Source organism: Bos indicus x Bos taurus, chromosome 1, assembly GCF_003369695.1.
Source record: "Bos indicus x Bos taurus breed Angus x Brahman F1 hybrid chromosome 1, Bos_hybrid_MaternalHap_v2.0, whole genome shotgun sequence".
Taxonomy (NCBI): Eukaryota; Metazoa; Chordata; class Mammalia; order Artiodactyla; family Bovidae; genus Bos; species Bos indicus x Bos taurus.
This window is the reverse complement of record NC_040076.1, coordinates 108318337-108337659: the sequence shown is the minus strand read 5'-3', so window position 1 is coordinate 108337659 and position 19323 is coordinate 108318337. Positions and strand designations below refer to the sequence as shown.

The window sequence follows — 19323 nt, the reverse complement described above, 5'->3', positions numbered from 1 at the left end:
ATAGATCAAAATCCAGTAGACACTGTAGTTATTCTCCTAAATTATTACACTGATTGTTAACTCAAATCATTGTATTCAAATATGAAACACACTTGAATAAATATTGTAGTTACAAGAGTATAACTTCCATGCATCATATAACAGAATTCATAGATGCCTTTTTCACCCCAATTTGTTCACTGGGGCAGTCATGTTAAAATTGATTTAAATATGTAATTCATCTTCTGCCACAGTGCTTCCTGCTACTGCTAAGTTGCTTCAGTCGTGTCCGACTCTCAGGCTCCCCCGTCCCTGGGATTCTCCAGGCAAGAATACTGGAGTGGGTTGCCAGTTCCTTCTCCAATGGATGAAAGTGAAAAGTAAAAGTGAAGTCGCTCAGTCGTGTCTGACTCTTCGCGACCCCATGGACTGCAGCCCACCAGGCTCCTCTGTCCATGGGATTTTCCTGGCGAGAGTACTGGAGTAGGGTGCCATTGCCTTCTCCAACAGTGCTTCCTAGGGGGCCATTTATAAAATATGTGACATCCAGAGATTAAATGTCAATTCTTTACGTTCACACACTACTGAAATTGACTTTTTCCAGAATTTATTTTTATCCTAATTCTGAAGTCAGTGAAAGTCACTCAGTCGTGTCTAACTCTTTGCAACACCATGGACTATACAGTCCATGGAATTCTCCAGGCCAGAATGCTGGAGTGGGTAGCCTTTCCCTTCTCCAGGGGATCTTCCCAACCCAGGGATTGAGCCCAGGTCTCCAGCATTGCAGGCAGATTCTTTACCAGTTGAACCACAAGGGAAGCCCATTCTGAAATCAACTAGTATAAAAACTATACTTGTAGTTTTTATATTATTTTTTCTTTATTGACAACCACTGATCTTCCCGGAAGTCTGTGTCTTTGGGGAATGTAAGGATATTAGCTGTTTGGTGAATGTGGCCTTGACAGTAAGGTCAAGTTGAGTACTTAGGTTCTTTGCTACTTTAGCGATTTTCCTGGTAACTCAGTCCCAGGGATAGATTTCCATTACTTACCTTTATGATTTCATTATCTATTACTGTCACCAGGCAGTGGCAGGAGCACATTAGTAGCAAATAGTGACTTGCTCATGGCAACGTGATGGTATTTGGATGTGGGGCCTTTGTAAGGTTATGAGGGTGGAGCCCTCCTGAATACAATTAAAGCCTTTGTAAAAGAGACCAACTCAGTGGACTTGAATTTGATCAAACTCTGGGAGATAGTGGAGGACGGACTGGCATGCTGCAGTCCATGGGATTGCAACGAGTGGGACATGACTTAGCAACTCAACAACAACAAAAAAGAGACCCTGGGTTTCCCTGGTGGTTTTGGCAGTAAAGAATCTGCCTACCAATGCATGAGATGTGGGTCTGATCCTTGGGTTGGGAAGATCCCCTGGGGGAGGAAATGTATTTTCCTGGAGTATTTCCCACTCCAGTATTCTTACCTGGGAAAATCCAATGGACAGAGGAGCCTGGCGGGCTGCAGTCCATGGGGTTGTGAAGGGTCAGACATGACTGAGCGACTAAACAACAAAAACAACAGATGAGACCCTGGACAGCTCACCTGTTCTTTCTGCCTTGTGCGCACACAGTGAGCAGTTGGCCGCCAGGAACCAGCAAGTTCCACACACTGTCACTGAATCTCCTGGAGCCTTGATCTCAGGCCTCCCACCCTGCAGAACTGTGTGAAATAAATTTCATATAGTCACCCAGTCTATGGTGCTTTTGTTATAGCAGACTGAATGGACTAAGACAGTAGTATTCAGCTAGTCAGGCTAGGATATTTTGGAGAGTCTACTGAGGTTTGACTAGACCCTCACTGCAGTAAATCAGGAACTTCATTGAATGTATCTTTATTCTATGTGCAACTACTTTAAATGTATGTGTATTTTTGGCCATTTTAAAATTTAAGTAATTTATAAAGTGTGAAAACTAGCTAGATGGTTTTTGGTTTTTGTCTTCCAGTTCTTTCTGTGGAGCAAACAAAAGTTTATTACTTTGGTTAAAAGTGGTGATTAATTAAAAAAAATTAAGAATATACTTGGTATAATAATTACAGAAAAATATGAATATAAATATACACACACAGGAAGAGTATGAATTTTTACTCTAGGAAATTTAGTTTGTTAAAATGGTAATTTCAAAAAGCAATTCCAAAAGTAACACACTTTTTTACTTAAATTATATCTTTAAATTAAAACCTTAATTGTATTACCATTTACATAACTATTATTTAATTTGTGTATTTTAAACAAATACAAAGGTTTATAAAGACTCAATTTTTGAAAGCCTACAAATAAAGTTTGCTTAAAAGTGTATTCAACATTAATGGATTTATTCATCAAAGTCAGTCCTTTACTACAAATTAACACATGATTGATATACAAAAAGTAAGTCCAAAATTCATCATCAAATCTATGGTTTTTCCTGTCTCTTGTAATTTACTCTGATTTCTATTTATTTGCACTTACTCATTTAACAAGTATTTATTGAGCACAGCAAGGAGTACAGCAATTAACAAAATCAAATCACTGTCTTTTTGGAGCAGTCCTCATCGGGGGAGTCAGACAATAGACAGTTGTGTAAAGTGTGTCTGGATCTAAGAAGAGCTCTGAAGGAAAACGAAGCAGTGCACAAACATAGGAAAGAGCTTGCTGTTTTAGAAGAGTTGGTCAGGAAACAGCTAATTGATAGAAGATATTTGAACAGAGAAGAAAGGGAAAGAGCCATGCCTGGATCAGGAGGAGAGCACTGGCTCTGGTTCTGTGAGGGTCGGCAAGGAGGTGGAGAGGAAAAAGCAAGTGAAGTAGGGCTACGCTGGCGTGGCTGCTCAAGCAAGGCTTTGTAGGTGCTTATTCTGAAGGTTATTATTTTTTTTTAATTTAGTTATTTAAATTTTTAAGGTAATGAAAAGCTTTCAGATTAAAAAATCCGTTATAAAAAATTTCAAGCCTACGCTAGAGATGACAGTGACTGATTCACTGGATGGGTGTTTTCAGCAGAAACATGACACCCTCACGCTTAAAAGGATCCCTTTTAGTGACTGTGAAGGAATAGACCGAGCAGCTGCAGGGCAGAAGCAGTAAGGTCAGGTAGGCTACGACAGTAAGTCCGTAGAGAGAGCAGTGCTTTGAGAGGTGGGGAGAAGGTGCAGATTCTGCATCCATTTTTTAACGTAATGCCCATAGTACATGCCGACTGACTAGAGCAGGAAAGTCAAAGGGGTTTAAAGTGACATTTTTGGTCCCGGCAACTCGAGGAATGGAGTTTCCGTTGAAACGAAGACTGCAGAAGAAGGTTTTGAGGGGAAGATCATTAGCTCCTATGCCTCCAAGAAATCGAAGTGGAATTTCAAGGATGCTATCTTCTATATGGACTAGACACATAATGTTTAACATCGAACAACGATGGAACGTCTTGAGAAAAATCACTTGTAGATATTTTATTATTTTCCCAAGTTTTTTACAGATCATATCCTGTAGATTATTTTTTCATATTTTGTAGTAGCATAAATAACTATTTTTAAATTTTAATTTTAAACACGATTATAAACATATTTCCACTTTGCTGTATAGGCAAAGCAAAATAAAGGCTGCTGCATCTTTCTGGCAGCATGCATAAAAAGCCTGATTAGCTACGCAAAGCGACTGCACTTTCTCTTCCCAGTCGGTAGAGGGCATCCGGGCAGCGGAGGACGCCGCTCTACTCTGAGATCCGGAAGCTTCTCCCTCTCTCTTTTTTTCTCTCCTCCCTCGTATCCTTCGCCCCGGAAGTGCTCTTCGGCACTGATTGCCGGCGTGACTTTGACCGCTTCCAGTAGTAGTGCTGGTTGCTGGACAGAGCCGGAGTCGAGGGACCTTCTCTCCTGTGCTGCGTTCGCCATGAGGTTGCTGGGAGCTGCCGCCGCCGCGGCTGTGGGCCGCGGGCCGCTCCCGCGGGTCCCCGCAGCCCTGGGCTGGCAGGGGAAGCAGGTAGTGGAGTCCGACGGGGTGAGACCGCACTACGGTCTGTCCCCGGGACCTTGCGGTGCGTCCGAGGCCAGGGGGGAAGCGACACCCTTCCCTCCCTGGCATCTCCTTACTGACAACTCCGAATGGACCTCAGTGTGAAAAGCCCCTTGGGTATCTGCACAGCTGCTGGTTATTAATGAGCAGCGCCTCTGTGCCGTGGGAGGTTGGGCGGCCTCCGGTTAAGCCTTGTGTTTTTGGTATACCTTAAAGACAAGAGGTAACTGGAGTGAAGATCAAGACAACTGAAAAATTAGTGTGTTCAGGGCTCGAACCCAGGGCTTCTGGCTCATTATCCAGTGCTCTTTTCAGTACAGAGTGTCATTGGGCTGAGTGCTGTCTATTTTAGCTGACCTGGTTTATTTGATTTGTAGCCTTACCTTCCCCGTACCTTTCTTTGGTTCTGTCTGCCTTTTGCGGGACGCGGGGAGAGGTCGCAGAGTGGACTAGCATTCAGTTCAGTCGCTCAGTCGTGTCTGACTCTTCGCGACCCCATGAACTGCGGCACGCCACACCTCCCTGTCCATCACCAACTCTCGGAGCCAGCCAAACTCATGTCCATTGAGTCGGTGATGCTATCCAGCCCTCATCCTCTGTCATCCCCTTCTTCTGCCCTCAATCTTTCCCAGCATCAGAGTCTTTGCAAATGAGTCAGCTCTTCACATCAGGTGGCCAAAGTATTGGAGTTTCAACTTCAACATCAGTCCTTCCAATGAACACCCAGGACTGATCTCCTTAAGGATAGACTGGTTGGATCTCCTTGCAGTTCAAGGAACTCTCAAGAGTCTTCTCCAACACCACAGTTCAAAAGCATCAATTCTTCGGCGCTCAGCTTTCTTCACAGTCCAACTCTCACATCCATACCTCACTACTGGAAAAACTATAGCCTTGAATTTTGTTGACAAAGTAATGTCTCTGCTTTTTAATATGCTATCTAGGTTGGTCATAACTTTCCTTCTAAGGAGTAAGCGTCTTTTAATTTCATGGCTGCAGTCGCCATCTGCAGTGATTTTGGAGCCCCCCAAAATAAAGTCAGCCACTGTTTCCACTGTTTCCCCATCTATTTGCCATGAATTGATGGGACTGGATGCCATGATCTTAGTTTTCTGAATGTTGAGCTTTAAGCCAACTTTTTCTCTCTCCTCTTTCACTTTCATCAAGAGGCTTTTTAGTTCCTCTTCACTTTCTGCCAAAAGGATGGTGTCATCTGCATATCTGAGGTTATTGATGTTTCTCCTGGCAATCTTGATTCCAGCTTGTACTTCCTCCAGCCCAGCGTTTCTCATGATGTACTCTGCATAGAAGTTAAATAAGCAGGGTGACAATATACAGCCTTGACATACTCCTTTTCCTATTTGGAACCAGTCTGTTGTTCCATGTCCAGTTCTGATTGTTGCTTCCTGACCTGCATTAGGAGTTGATCCTTTCCTGTCATGCAGAACTTTGCTTTGCTTGCTGATATCCCAGGAGTTTAATCAACTAAGTGCTGATCACCCAGATTCCATTTTACATCTTCTACTTCCCCTTATCTAGAAGTGGCTGCAGTGCATTTTGGATGTGCAGTCTTGTAGGGAGAGATTTATATTGTCTTGATTGCATAAAATGCAGAATTCCCCATCACCACTGGAGTAAAATAAAGTTGTTGTTGCTGTTTAAAAGTTATTGTTTCAGGGTAGAAGGAATTGGCAACCTTTTGTACACTACCTTGAACATATTGGCACCTCCACATACAGCTTAAAAATCCTCAAAAATCCTTGCTAGCTATGAATCTACAGTAAGAAGGAACAGGGGGAAATCAAAGTAAAATTTAGGGTGAAAACTATTTCCTATTAAAGCAGCTGTTGGGAACTGTCTTTCTGATTTTATCAGCCCCAGTGTATGTTTTAAGACCTGTGCCTTTTAGTAAAAATATCTGTCCATTTATATTTAATTAATTTGAATGTATTTTTTCTGAGTTTTTTTTTTTTTTCTTTACGAGTATGCTTTTCCTGTTCTCCCTTGCAATCTCTTCTTTGGTTATAGGAGTTGACAGTTGAGACATTCACTGTTTTGCCCTTTCAGGCTGTCTCCTATGCTATTTTGTGTTCATTGAGATTATAGTATGCTTTTCCTGTTCTCCCTTGCAATCTCTTCTTTGGTTATAGGAGTTGACAGTTGAGACATTCACTGTTTTGCCCTTTCAGGCTATCTCCTATGCTGTTTTGTGTTCATTGAGATTTCTTAGAGGAGAGATGTCCATTCAGCCCTTTCTAATTGTCCACTGTTATCTCATAAAAAGTGCACTGAATTGAGCTTTTATGTTTTCAGGCTAATTGGAAGATCTGCCGATGGTGTTCATCAGGGGTGATTCCTAATGAAAAAATACGAAATATCGGGATCTCAGCTCACATTGATTCTGGGAAAACGACATTAACAGAACGAGTGCTTTACTACACTGGCAGAATCGCAAAAATGCATGAGGTATGGGGTTCATGGTTGACTTCAGATTAGTTTGACCTTGGTTTTGATTGTTTTGTAAGGATTTAATAAACTTCACAATCCTGAAAGATTAAAAGGATCGTAACCCTGGAAATTTAATCAGTCACAAAGCGGATAGCTCAGGTTGGCTTGAAATGTTGCTCTGAGGAGTTTCTCTAGAAACCATCACTCTGGGTATCCTGAGTAGATTGTTTTTTTAAGAATGTTAAGTAAATCTGGGAAAACCGTAATTGAAAAAGACACGTGTACCCTAGAGTTCATCACAGTGCTATTTACAACAGCTAGGACTTGGAAGCAACCTTGATATGTCCATCAGCAGATGAGGAGAGAGAGAGAGAGAGAGACACACACACACACACACACACACGAATATTACCCAGGCATGAAGAGAGAGAGAGAGACACACACACACACACACACACGAATATTACCCAGGCATAAAAAAGAATGTTTTAGTGAGATGGAATCTGTTACATAGAGTGAAGTAAGTCAGAAAGAGAAAAGCAAATATTGTATATTAATGTATATATATGGAATCTAGAAAAATGGTTTTGATGAACCTATTTGCAGGGAAGGAATGGAAACGCAGACGTAGAGAATGGATTTGTGGACACAGTGGGGGACGAAGAGAATGGGATGAATGGAGAAAGTAGCATAGAGGTATATGCCCTGCCAGGTGCAAAATACATAGCTGGTGAAAAGTTACCATGTAACCAGGGACCCCAGCCTGGTGATCTGTGACCTCAAGGGGTGCAATGAGAAAGGGGAGGAAGGCTTAAGAGGGAGTGGGTGTATGTACAATTATGACTGATTCATGTTGATCTATGACAAACCAGTGCAACACTGTAGAGCAATTTTCCTCCAATTGAAAAAAAAACAGAATGTTAAGTCAATACGATATACCCCTAAGCAGCCGTAAAAATAATGTTTACATATGTTTTGGAGAGATGTTTATAATGTTAAGTGGGGAAAGGGTTTAAACTGATGATGTATTAGCCTACTAGTTAAAAATTACAGTTATCAGGAAAAAATTATTTTAGAAAATCTTGGCACTCTCCTGAAGGCATAACATATCCAGTAACTCAACTTTCCACTTACAAGTGTTACTTCAGATGAAGACCATCTTGTTAAATCACAGACTTTAGAAGCTGAATCCTTCCCACCCAGCCCTCAAAGTCCACAAGTAGCATAGAAGGGATATACCTGTTCCCTGCACACCTGCTCACAGACTGACACAAGGCAGGTAGAAGAAACGCGGCAGAGGGAGCCAGGGTGGCTTTTGAGACCAGGTGACGCTCAGTGGTAGCAGCTGCTGACAACAGCAGTGAAAAAAAGGGTTACTGTTAATAGAGGCCAAATACTGTAATCAGTTTTCAATTGCAATTTCCTGAGATGTGGTTTGACAGTTAAGTTTCTCTGTGTTCTGGTTCCTTCTGTAAAGATGTCTTCCCTTCTTGGAAGGCAGGGACAGAGAAATCTGAATTGCTTTGCTTGTGTTTAGGTGAAAGGTAAAGATGGAGTTGGTGCTGTCATGGATTCCATGGAACTAGAGAGACAAAGAGGAATCACTATTCAGTCAGCGGCCACATATACCATGTGGAAAGATGTCAATATCAACATCATAGATACTCCTGGTGAGTTGAGTTCTTGAGCCTTTTGGGCAGCAACACAGTTCTTTCCTCTCCTATGACCTAGCTCATTTTTTAATAACAAATAAAACTCCTAAAGTGTAACTGTGAATTCCCTATTAGAGAAATCTGAATGGCACCTAAAATACTTCATCTTTAAGTGGTTTCTTTGAAAAATAGTGCAAATAAATAGTGACTAGCAAGATTCCTCCCTTTTACACGTTGCTGCTGATCCCAGAGGTGCCCGTGCCCTAGCAGCTTTGGAGTTGGATTTTGTTGGGCCCCTGGACCTTGTGGTTGGTGAATGATATTGGTGGTTTAAAGAGTCCACATTCTAATTAGAAGACTTCCATAATGATCAGAGGTAGACTTTTACTTGTGCACGTTGTAAAAATTCAGACTGCTTTTTAAGACCCTCACACACTTGTCTGTCTGCTCAGGGCACGTGGACTTCACCATCGAAGTTGAGAGAGCCCTGAGAGTGCTGGATGGCGCGGTCCTGGTTCTCTGTGCCGTCGGAGGGGTGCAGTGCCAGACCATGACTGTTAACCGCCAGATGAGGCGCTACAATGTTCCGTTTCTCACTTTCATTAACAAACTGGACCGGGTGGGCTCCAACCCAGCCAGGGCCCTGCAGCAAATGAGGTACCGCACCTTAGAACAGAGCGGAGTTACGGTCTAGCTACCAGACCTAGCTAGGTGTACATCTAGAAACACCGTTAATTCAGTGTCATTAAGCTTTATCCTGAATTTTTTTTCCTTTTTAAAATTCACGTATGTGAATTACTTATCTTAGTAAATGGAACCCTGATGTCCATAGTTTAGTTTGTGATATGATTTTACCAACTACTTTCTCTGTATAATAGGAGAAATATGACTTAAATTTTTAGAGAAGTTGAAGGTGAATTCAGAACTCATCTGGTAATTTGTAGTGTTATAATTAGAGAAGTTATAATCTAGGATAGGTTGTAAAAGTACTTCATGTTTATTTAAACAAGCATAAAGGATTGCCTTCAGTTTTAACCTTTATTTGAGGAATTTTAATTTAATGCCTTAAATTGTCAATAGTATGCTTATTCGTTTCATCAGTTAATGTATTTGTTAGGATAGCAGCAGTCCTTCCTTTCTAGACATAACCCAGTGGTCTTGACATGATTTTACATTTTTCACAGTACGATGTACTTCACACAGCCTTTGAGAAGAGTCGATTGCCCTTTTTACCTTTGGTAGATCCGTAGATGGAGCCGTAGAGTTCCTACCCAAGTCTCCCGTGACTGAGCTCTTGGATGTAGGCAGTAAAGTCTGAGTCAGTGGAGAGACTAATGCGTCTCATGACAAGAGATGCGTGTTAGGGGACTTGAAGCGACGGTATTGCTGTGTGCTCTCTGATGGAGATGACATGTTTGAGAATATGCAAGTGAACCTTTTCTTTACTGGGTGTTTGTAATACTTTCTTGGTAAAATGAAATGTTTTCACTTTTTGTTCTAATTATATTTTACTTGTGGTTGGCAGTAAACGGGCTCTTTCCACCAAGTCTTCTTCTGAATTCCAGGCAGATTCTCTTTCAGCATTTATTTGACTATTTTGGTAGTCAAATACTGCTTTGCTCCACTCCCCTTTATCTGTTACCTCATCCTATGATTCCCATTAAATAGCTTTTGAAACTTCTGAATCTGACCTCTCTGTCTTGCTTTTTCTACCATACTTTCTCATACTTTCTGTTTCCTTCTCATTTTTCACTGGGTTATGAGAAAATTTTTGAGGTTAGTCTTCCAATTCACTTCTCTGGTATTCATCTGCTTCCCTTCTGTTATTTAGCCTGTTTTTTGTTCTTTTTAATCCCAGCAATTATGTAGTTCAGTTTCATATTAATAGAGGTGATTACTTCTTGAATCTTTACATTTTATTTTCTCTAGTAACTCTTTCCTTGGAAGTTAGTACTGTTTCTTGAACTCCCATCTCTTTCAAGCTGTTTGTTTCCTTCAAGTATTTGGTAGTTCTTAGTTATCTGGTCAGAGTTACAGACTAAACAGCATATGCCTACTTGAATGTGAATTCCTGCCAATGAGTGTAATTTCCGTTCTGTGGTTGTGCCTGATTGGGTGCACAGGCTGATGATGAGTGTCTAATAACCACCGTATGGATTTTCCCCCTAGGGAACTTCCTTTTCAGATAGCTGTACTTGGCTTCACTTGTATTAGCTGATCCAAGAAGGAGACGTGGACACAGTTATCCCACCATCCTTTAATTTCCTGGCCAACCACTCAGTGACCTGTCCTCTCCCTTCTGTGTCTGATTCAGGGTATTCCGGGCCAACCACTCAGTGACTTGTCTTCTCCCTTCTGTGTCTGATTCAGGGTATTCCGGGGATCTAATGGGAAAAACACTTATCTTACAGTTATCTTTGTTGCCTAAATAGGGTTGTGCTTCCTGAGCACAATGAATTTGTCAGTCTGTTCCCAGCTGCTTTGTACCTTTGGCTCTGACCTGCTAATCAGTTCCAAAGATCTGCCATTGATTTCTTTTTTTAATTTATTTTGTCAGTTCAAAGAAATTTGATGAAGAGAAAAAGGGGTAAACACGTATTTTTATTTTTCAGGTCTAAACTAAGTCATAATGCAGCGTTTGTACAATTGCCCATTGGTTTAGAGAGTGATTTTAAAGGTATTATAGATCTTATTGAGGAACGAGCCATCTATTTTGATGGAGACTTTGGGTAAGTGTTAAAAATATACTATTCAAATCTTATATTTTAAAAAAGTATCAAAGAGAAGGATATGGATGAGTGCTTTAAATATAAACTTTTTTGAAATGAGACTGAAAAAATGTCATTTAAGATGATTTTCTTTTAATGCATTTAATTCTGGTTACTTCCCATTTTGCTTAGCATTCAGTCCAAGGGGGAATATGTTGCTCTTTGGATGATATATGTATATCACACTGTGATATACATGGTATGGTGAAAGGCCTTCAGCTTAAACTAATGATGTAATATCTCTTTTTCTACTTTTATTCATTGATCTGTTCATTCGTTCTGTAGACTTTGTTGGAACAACTACTGTGTCATGAGTATTGTTATAAAAACTGGGAAGAAAGAAGGGATTATAAATACTTCTCTACTTACTTCATAGGATTACAAAGATAAAAAGATTAATGTGTAAAAGAAGTTACATATTCTTTTATGTAAATAAAAGAATGTTTGGGCAATACAAAAAGCAAATTGGTAACTTTTGACATGGTATTTGGTCCATCAACCAAGTTTTGAGAGACCTTTGCATACAAATCCCAGTGGTTATCAAACTGTGGCATTCAGAAAAATCACCTGGAAAAATGCACATATCCGGATCCACTAGCAGGGATTCTAACTCAGTAGCTATAGAGTGGAGCCTGGTATTTGCATTTCTGGAATGCTCCCAAGTGGTGCTCATGTTTCAGGTCCGAATGCCAGAGTTTGAATGGCACTAAATAGACAGTGTGGGGAGTTGTAAGTGATCCTTTGTTCTGAAGAGTCGCTCCGGAGCCTGGCAGTTTCTCCAAAGGTCCTTTCTAAGGGGTCCCTTCCTCTCTTTTGGAACTGAGATTACTAGTCTGGCAGGTGGATGAAAGCCATTGTGATCAGATAACTATAGAGTTTATCTTTATTGACCATCTTTTACGTAAGGAGAAGATCAAGCCCATTCAGTGGACAAGGCGTTTCTCTCACTTTTTGTTCCACGACTAAGTGATGACAACCGAGTTTACCTCTCACTCCTTAGAATGTAAGGGACAAGAATTTTTATCAGGTTTATTCGCTGCTATGTCCCCAGCCCTAGAACTGTCTGGTACAAAATAGGGACTCAAAAAATATTTTTAAGTAAATGATTACTTCGCTTGCCCAGAATTACCAGTGCGCACGTTTCTGTCCTCTAAAGTAGAGGTTTTTAAACTTTGTTGTGCATCAGAACCACAGGTGGAACTTCTTAATGTACCTGCGCCTTTTCCCAGCCCTAGACCACTGGGTATGTATATTTTGAAAGGAAGTTTCCGAAATGAAAGACAACCAGGGACCTTGCCAGGAAGGAAGAAATTAGATTCTGAAGGCTGTGAAGAGCCATTCTTTAGGATAATAAGAATTATTTTCTGACTGTTTGCGATTTGCTTCTCCCTTCCCCACCCCTTTTTTTTTTTCAGGAGTTTTTTTCTGAAAAGCTTGTTAATTGCTTGACCTTAGACTCCATTTTTAAAGAACTACTTTTAAAGTGTTCAGACTGACGTTTGTAAATACCGAGTATGTCCATTTCTCCATTGTGTGTATTTATTTGTGACTTTTAGCTATCTGGCCCCTGGAGGAATGGAGAATGGAGGTCAAGTTTGAAGAGTCTGTCATAATTAGTAAACTTTTTTTTTTAACTACAAAATGGAGTATTCTGTATTAAAAAAAAATTGTGTAATTGGATTTGTTATTAATGACCCAGATGAGTCAAATCTCTATCTTGCTTGTCAAAGACTGTGATATTCTGATTAATCTAATAGAATTTTCCAGTACAGTTGACCCTCGAACGGTGTAGAGATGAGAGGTGTCGATCCCTCATCCAGTCAAAAGTTCGAGTATAACTGTTGACTCCCCGCAAAACTTACCTACTAGTAACCTACTGTTGACTGGACACTATCAAAAATGAAAAGATAACGTGAAAAGAAATTCATATTTATTTACAGGTATAACAGTTCATGCATTGATAAGAAAGAAGCAGCAATGTATTGCTTTATGGTAGCCTAGTATAATTGGTGTAAAGTAGTAGCCTAGCCTAGTTATTATAAAATTGTTTATGGCATATGATATTATAATCATATTCCTAATACAGTATTGGAAATATTGTGACTTAAAAAAATTACCTGTGATGGTATGCAGTTTCTCTAATTCTGTGAGAGGCATACTGTATGGATGTAATTCTTTGAAAGCAAAGTTTTAAAACAGTAATTAAACTAATACATTTTTAATTTCATATTAAATATCACTTATTCCTACATAATGATACACTTCAGTACAAGTCTTGCAGACAATGTAATACACATATTTTTGCATGTTTATTGAAAACATCTTTGTATAAGTGGACCTGCACAGTTCAAACTTGTTTTGTTCACGGGTCAGCTATACTCATGGGCTTTGGAGTCAGTTTGGCTTTGAATTGTGTGTGGCTCATACATTTACTGGTAGTAGAACCTTGAGCAATTTGCTTTGCCTGTTTTAAATATTTTGTCCACTATTCCGTCTGAATTTTACAGATACATTTTTTTCTTATTTGTGATTTTAATGCAAAAATATCAGAGCTCTTATCTCAAAAAACATTTTGGCCATTAGTTTATCTTTTTCACTGATAACTTATATGTTTAATTGAATATTCTTTTTTCAAATTAATTTTTATTGGAGTAAAGTTAGTTACAACTTAATTGAATATTCTTAAAGTACCAAAATAAAACATTTCTTCTCTTAGTCAGATTGTTCGATACGGGGAAATTCCAGCAGAATTCAGGGCGGCGGCAGCAGACCACCGGCAGGAGCTGATTGAATGTGTTGCTAATTCAGATGAGCAACTTGGAGAGATGTTTCTGGAAGAAAAAACTCCCTCAATCTCAGATTTAAAGGCAGGTGCTCTCAAAATACATCTTATATGAACAAGAAAAAGAGGGTTTTTGGGGGGTTTTGTTTTTGTTTTTTTGTAGGGAAGGGACATGATGCTTTTATGTAGGGGTTTTATTAATGAAATCCGAGCAAAGTTGTTTAACATAATTGGTTCCTTCAAAAAAAGTGTGACATGGCATATTACTCTTTTTTTAAGTAGTGAGTTATATAAAATGGGAAAGGAATCAGTTTGTTCTAAGACAAAAGATACTTAAACAGTGAACCTCTTGAACCTATCTGTATCAAAGAGAAAAAAAAGATAACTATAAATGTACGCTGTTGACTATTTGGAAGGCCATAGATTTCTTTACTTAATTGTTCGACTCTTTAAAATGAACTGATCACCTGCCTAAGACTGGTATTCAGTTTTTAAATAGACAGTTCTCCACTGTTGTTGCTCAGTCGCCCAGTCTTGTTGCAAAGTTGTGAAGTCCGACTCTTTGCAACCCCATGGACTGCAGCACACCAGGCCTCCCTGTCCCTCACCATCTCCCAGAGTTTGCCCAAGTTCATGTTCAGTGCATCGGTGATGCCATCCGGCCATCTCATCCTCTGATGCCCTGTTCTCCTGCCTCAGTCTTTCCCTGCATCAGGGACTTTTCCAATGAGCTGTCTGTTTGCATCAGGTGACCAAAATACTTTAGCTTCAGCTTCAGCATCAGTCGTTCAAGTGAATTTTCAGGGTTGATCTCCCTTAACATTGACTGGTGTGATCTCCTTGCTGTCCAGAGGACTTTCACTAGTCTTCTCCAGCCCCACAGTTCGAAGGCATCAATTTTTTGGCATTCTGTGCTCTTTACCATTCAGCTCTCAGAACCACTGGGAAGACCATAGACTTAACTATACGGACCTTTGTCGGCAGAGTAACGTCTCTGCTTTCAACACACTGTCTAGGTTTGTCATCGATTTCCTGCCAAGAAGCAATTGTCCTATGATTTCATGGCTGCAGTCACTGTGTGCGGCGATTTTGGAGCCCAAGAAGAGGAAAACTGTCACTACTTCCACCTTTCCCCTTCTATTTGCCATGCAGTATGGGGCCAGATGCCATTATCTTAGTTTTTTTTTTTTTTAGTCTTAAGCCGGCTCTTTCACTGTCCTCCTTCACCCTCATCAAGAGGCTCTTTAGTTCTTCGCTTTCTGCCATTGGAGTGGTATCATCCCCACATTTGATGTTGTTGATGTTCCTCCCACCTATCTTGATTCCGGCTTGTAACTCATCCAGCCCAGCATTTCTCATGATGTGCTCAGCGTGTTGATTAAACAAACAGGGTGACAGCCCTGTCGTACTCCTTTCTCCATCTTGAACCAATCAGTTGTTCCATACAGGGTTCTAACTGTTGCTTCTTGACCCACCTACAGGTTTCTCAGGAGACAGGTAAGATGGTCTGGTATTCCCATCACTCTAAGAGATTTCCACAGTTTGTCATGATCCACACAGTCAAAGGTTTTAACGTAGTCGATGAAACAGAGATAGATGTTTTTCTGAAACTCCCTTGCTTTCTCTATAATCTGGGGAATGTTGGCAATTTGATCTCTAGTTCCTCTTCCTTTTCTAAACCCAGCTTGGACATCAGGAATTTCTTCGTTCACATAATGCTGAAGCCTGGCATGCAAGATTTTAAGCATGACTTTACTAGCATGGGAGATGAGTGCAATTGTCTAATGGTTAGCACATTCTTTGATACTACCCTTCTTGGGAATTGGGATGAGGATTTTCCAGTCCTGTGGCTACTACTGGATCTTCCAGATTGGCTGTCATAAAAACCTTGACGGTGTCATCCTTTAGGGATTTGAATAGTTCTGCTGGAATTTCATCGCATTCACTAGCTTTATTAACAGCAGGGCTTAAGGCCCGCTTGATTCGCACTCCAGAACGTCTGGTTCTGGGTGACTAACCACACCATTGTAATAATCTGGTCATTAAGATCGTCTTTATATAGTTCTTCTGTGTATTCTTTTCAGCTCTCCTTGATCTTCAGCATCTACTGGGTCTCTACCATTTTTATCCTTTATTGTGCCCATCTTTGGGCGGAATGCTCCCTTGATGTTTCCAGTTTTTCTGAAGAGATCTCTAGCCTTTCCCCATTTGTTGTTTCTTCTATTATTAAGCATGGTTCATTGAAGAAGGCCTTTTTGCCTCTTCTAGCTATTTTTTGGAACTCTGCGTTTGACTGGATGTACCTTTCCCTCATTCCCTTGCTTTTCACTTTTCACTTGTTCTTCCACTATTTATAAGGCCTCCTCAGACAACCACTTTGCCTTCTTGCTTTTCTTTTTCTTTGGGATGATCTTGTTTGCCACTTCCTGTGCAGTAGGGACCTCTGTCAGTGGTTCTTTAGGCATGCTGTTAATTAGATCTAGTTGCTTGAACCTGTTTGTTACCTCTACTGTGAATTCATACAGTATTTGATTTAAGTCATACCTGGCTGGCCTGTTGTTTTTCCTGGTTTTCTTTAGTTTACACCTGAATTTTGCTATGAGACACTGATGATCTGAGCCACAGTTAGCTCCACGTCTTGTTTTTGCTGACTGTATACAGTTTCTTCATCTTCAGTTATAAAGAATATAATCAGTTTGATTTCAGTATTGACTAATTTGGTGATGTCCATGTGTAAAGTCATCTCTTGTGTTGTTGAAAAAGGGTATTTGCTATGACTAGTGCATTCTCCTGGCAGAATTCAGTTAACCTTTGCCCTGCTTCATTTTGTTCTCCAAGGCCAAACTTGCCTGTTACTCCAGGTATATTTTGACTTCCTGCTTTTGCATTCCAATCCCCGATGGTGACTAGAACATCTGTTTTAGGTGTTAGTTCTAGAAGGTCTTCTAGGTCTTTGTAGAATTGATCAGCTTCAGCTTCTTCTGCATTGGTAGTAGGGGCATAGACTTTGATTACTGTGATGTTGAACGGCTTGCCTTGGAAACGAATTGAGATAATTCTGTCTTTTTTGGGGCTGTAGCCAAGTACTGTATTTCTACTCTTTGGTTGATTATGAAGACTACTCCGCTTCTTCTATGGGATTCTTGCCCACAGTAGTAGATATAATGGTCATCTGAATTAAATTCTCCCATTCCTGTCCATTTTAGTTCGCTGATTCCTAAGATGTCATTGTTTATTCACCATCTTCTGCTTGACCATGTCCAATTTTCCTTGATTCATGGACCTAACATTCCACGTTCCTATGCAATACTGTTCTTTGCAGCATGGGATTTTACTTTCATCACCAGACACATCCACAACTGAGTGTCATTTTTGCTTTGGCCCAGCCGCTTCATTCATTCTGAGGCTATCAGTAATTCTCCTCCACTCTCCCCAGCAGTGTCTTGGACACCTTCAGGCCTGGGGGACTCGTCTTTGGTGTCGTATCTTTTTGGCCTTTTATACAGTTGATGAGATTCTCACAGCAAGTGTCCTGGGCGGTTTCCCATTCCCTTCTCCAGTGGATCACGTTTTGTCAGAACTCTCTGATATGACCCGTCCATCTTGGGTGGCCCTGCACGGCGTGGCTCATAGCTTCATTGAGTTATTCAAGCCCCTTCACCACCAAGGTAGTGAGCCATGAAGGGGATACTTAAACAGCCAACCTCTTGGACATATCCTTATTAAAAAGAAAGAAGATAAACTAGAAATGTACACTGCTGACTATTTGGAAGGCCATATAGATTTCTTTACTTGATTGTTCAGCTCTTTAAAATGAAGAGAAATCACCTGCTTAAGACTGGTATTCAGTTTTTAAACAGACAGTTCTCCATAACAGAGAACAAATGGCTCAATAAGATGCTCAACATCACTAGTCATTAGGGAAGCAAATCAAAACCACAGTGAGATACCACTTTATTCATTAGGATGACTGTTACTTAAAAAGCAAAGTAACAAGTGTTGGTGAGGATTTAGAGAAATTGAAATCCTTGTGCATCGCTGGTGGGAATGTAAAATGATGCTTCTTCTGTGGAAAACAGTAGTGATTTCCCAAAAAAAAATTAAACCCAGAACTACCACGTTGTTTCATTCAGTTGCTAAGTTGTGTCCAATTCTTTGCGATCCCATGGACTGCAGCACACCAGGCTCCTGTGTCCTCCACTGTATACCAGAGTTTGCTCAGATTCATATCCAAGAACTACCATACGGTCCAGCAATTCCATTTCTATATATGCAAGAGAATTGAAAGCAAGGATCAGATATTTGCACACCAATGTTGACAGCAGCATGATTCACAGTAGCTCAGAGTTGGAAACAACTCAGTGCCAATCAGTGAATGAAGGACAAATAACAGTGGCGTGTTCATACAATGGGGTATTACTCAGCTTTAAAAAGGAACCAGATTCTAATACATGCTACAATATGGGTGAGTCTTAAGGATATCACGTTAAGTGGAATAAGCCGGACATAAAAGGACAAGTATTGTATGACTACACTTCTGTGGGATAGCCGGAACAGTCAAGTTTCTAGTAGGACAGTGGTTACCAGGGGCTGGGGGAGGGGAGAATGGGAAGTTTAATGGATCCAGAGTTTCAGTTTGAGGTGATAAAAAGTTTTGGAGACAGATAGTGGTGACAGCAATGTGAATGTACTTAATGCTACTGAACTGTACACTTAATGGTTAAAACAGTCAATTTTGTGATGTTTATGTTATCATAATAAAAAAAGACTGACACTTATTTTGCCAAACCACTTCATGCACTTAGCGGAGATCAGGTAAATAAACATTGTGTGTAATAAGTGCACTCAGGGAGTTTATAGATCAGGTGCACAAGGAAAGAACCCTATTGAAACTGAGATGCTTACTAACATATCTCAGCTTGAGTTCTGTACCATTCACAAAGGCCTTATCACCTCAGCTCTCTAATGACTAAAGAACTCCTTATAGGAAAGTATAGGTCTGGGCCTTAAATAAAGTTGAGCAGTGTATCCTAAGAACCACCAAAGAGAGGTCTTGATCTATTAAAAGGAATGTGTCAGGAGTCCCCAAGACCACTCCAGATTCTGTGATTCACTGGGAGTCAGGACTCAGCACGTAGTCACACTCATGGCTCTGGTGCATTACAGTGAGAGAGTACAGAGCGGAATCAGCAAAGGGAAAAGGCGTGTGAGGTAACGTCCAGAAGAAACCAGGTGTAAGCTTCCAGGCACTCTCAAGTGGAGTCTTGCCGTGCATGCCTGTGTCCTCGAGCAGCAAGTCGTGACTGTACCTGTGAAATGTCTACCAGAGAAGGTCATTAGAGACTCAGTGCTGGTTTCACTGGAGGCTGGTCACATAAGGCTTCCCTGGTAGGTTAGATGGTAAAGAATTAAACTGCAATGCAGGAGAGCTAGGATCAATCCCTGGGTTGGGAAGATCCCCCTGGAGAAGGGAATGGCTACCCACTCCAGTATTTTTGTATGGAGAATTCCATGGACAGAGGAGCCTGGCCAGCTACGATCCATGGGGTCAGAGTCAGGCATGACTGAGCGACACACTCACATAGACACACCCTGCCTAGCACATACCAATTTCCAGACTTCCAGAAGGAAAGCAGGTATTTAGCATACATCCCAT

At 40.7% G+C, this 19323-nt stretch overlaps 1 protein-coding gene across 1 annotated transcript in view; it reads left to right on the top strand.

Annotated features, from left to right (window-relative positions):
• The first annotated feature begins 3773 nt into the window (after window positions 1-3773).
• Window positions 3774-19323, top strand: part of GFM1 (G elongation factor mitochondrial 1) — a 49720-nt gene continuing 34170 nt past the window's right edge. The window contains exons 1-6 of the mRNA XM_027542637.1: window positions 3774-3987; window positions 6331-6483; window positions 8003-8135; window positions 8570-8774; window positions 10730-10846; window positions 13602-13752. Of these exons, the coding sequence (XP_027398438.1) occupies window positions 3898-3987; window positions 6331-6483; window positions 8003-8135; window positions 8570-8774; window positions 10730-10846; window positions 13602-13752 (849 nt within the window). The 5' untranslated portion in view covers window positions 3774-3897. The remainder of the gene's footprint in view (window positions 3988-6330; window positions 6484-8002; window positions 8136-8569; window positions 8775-10729; window positions 10847-13601; window positions 13753-19323) is intronic.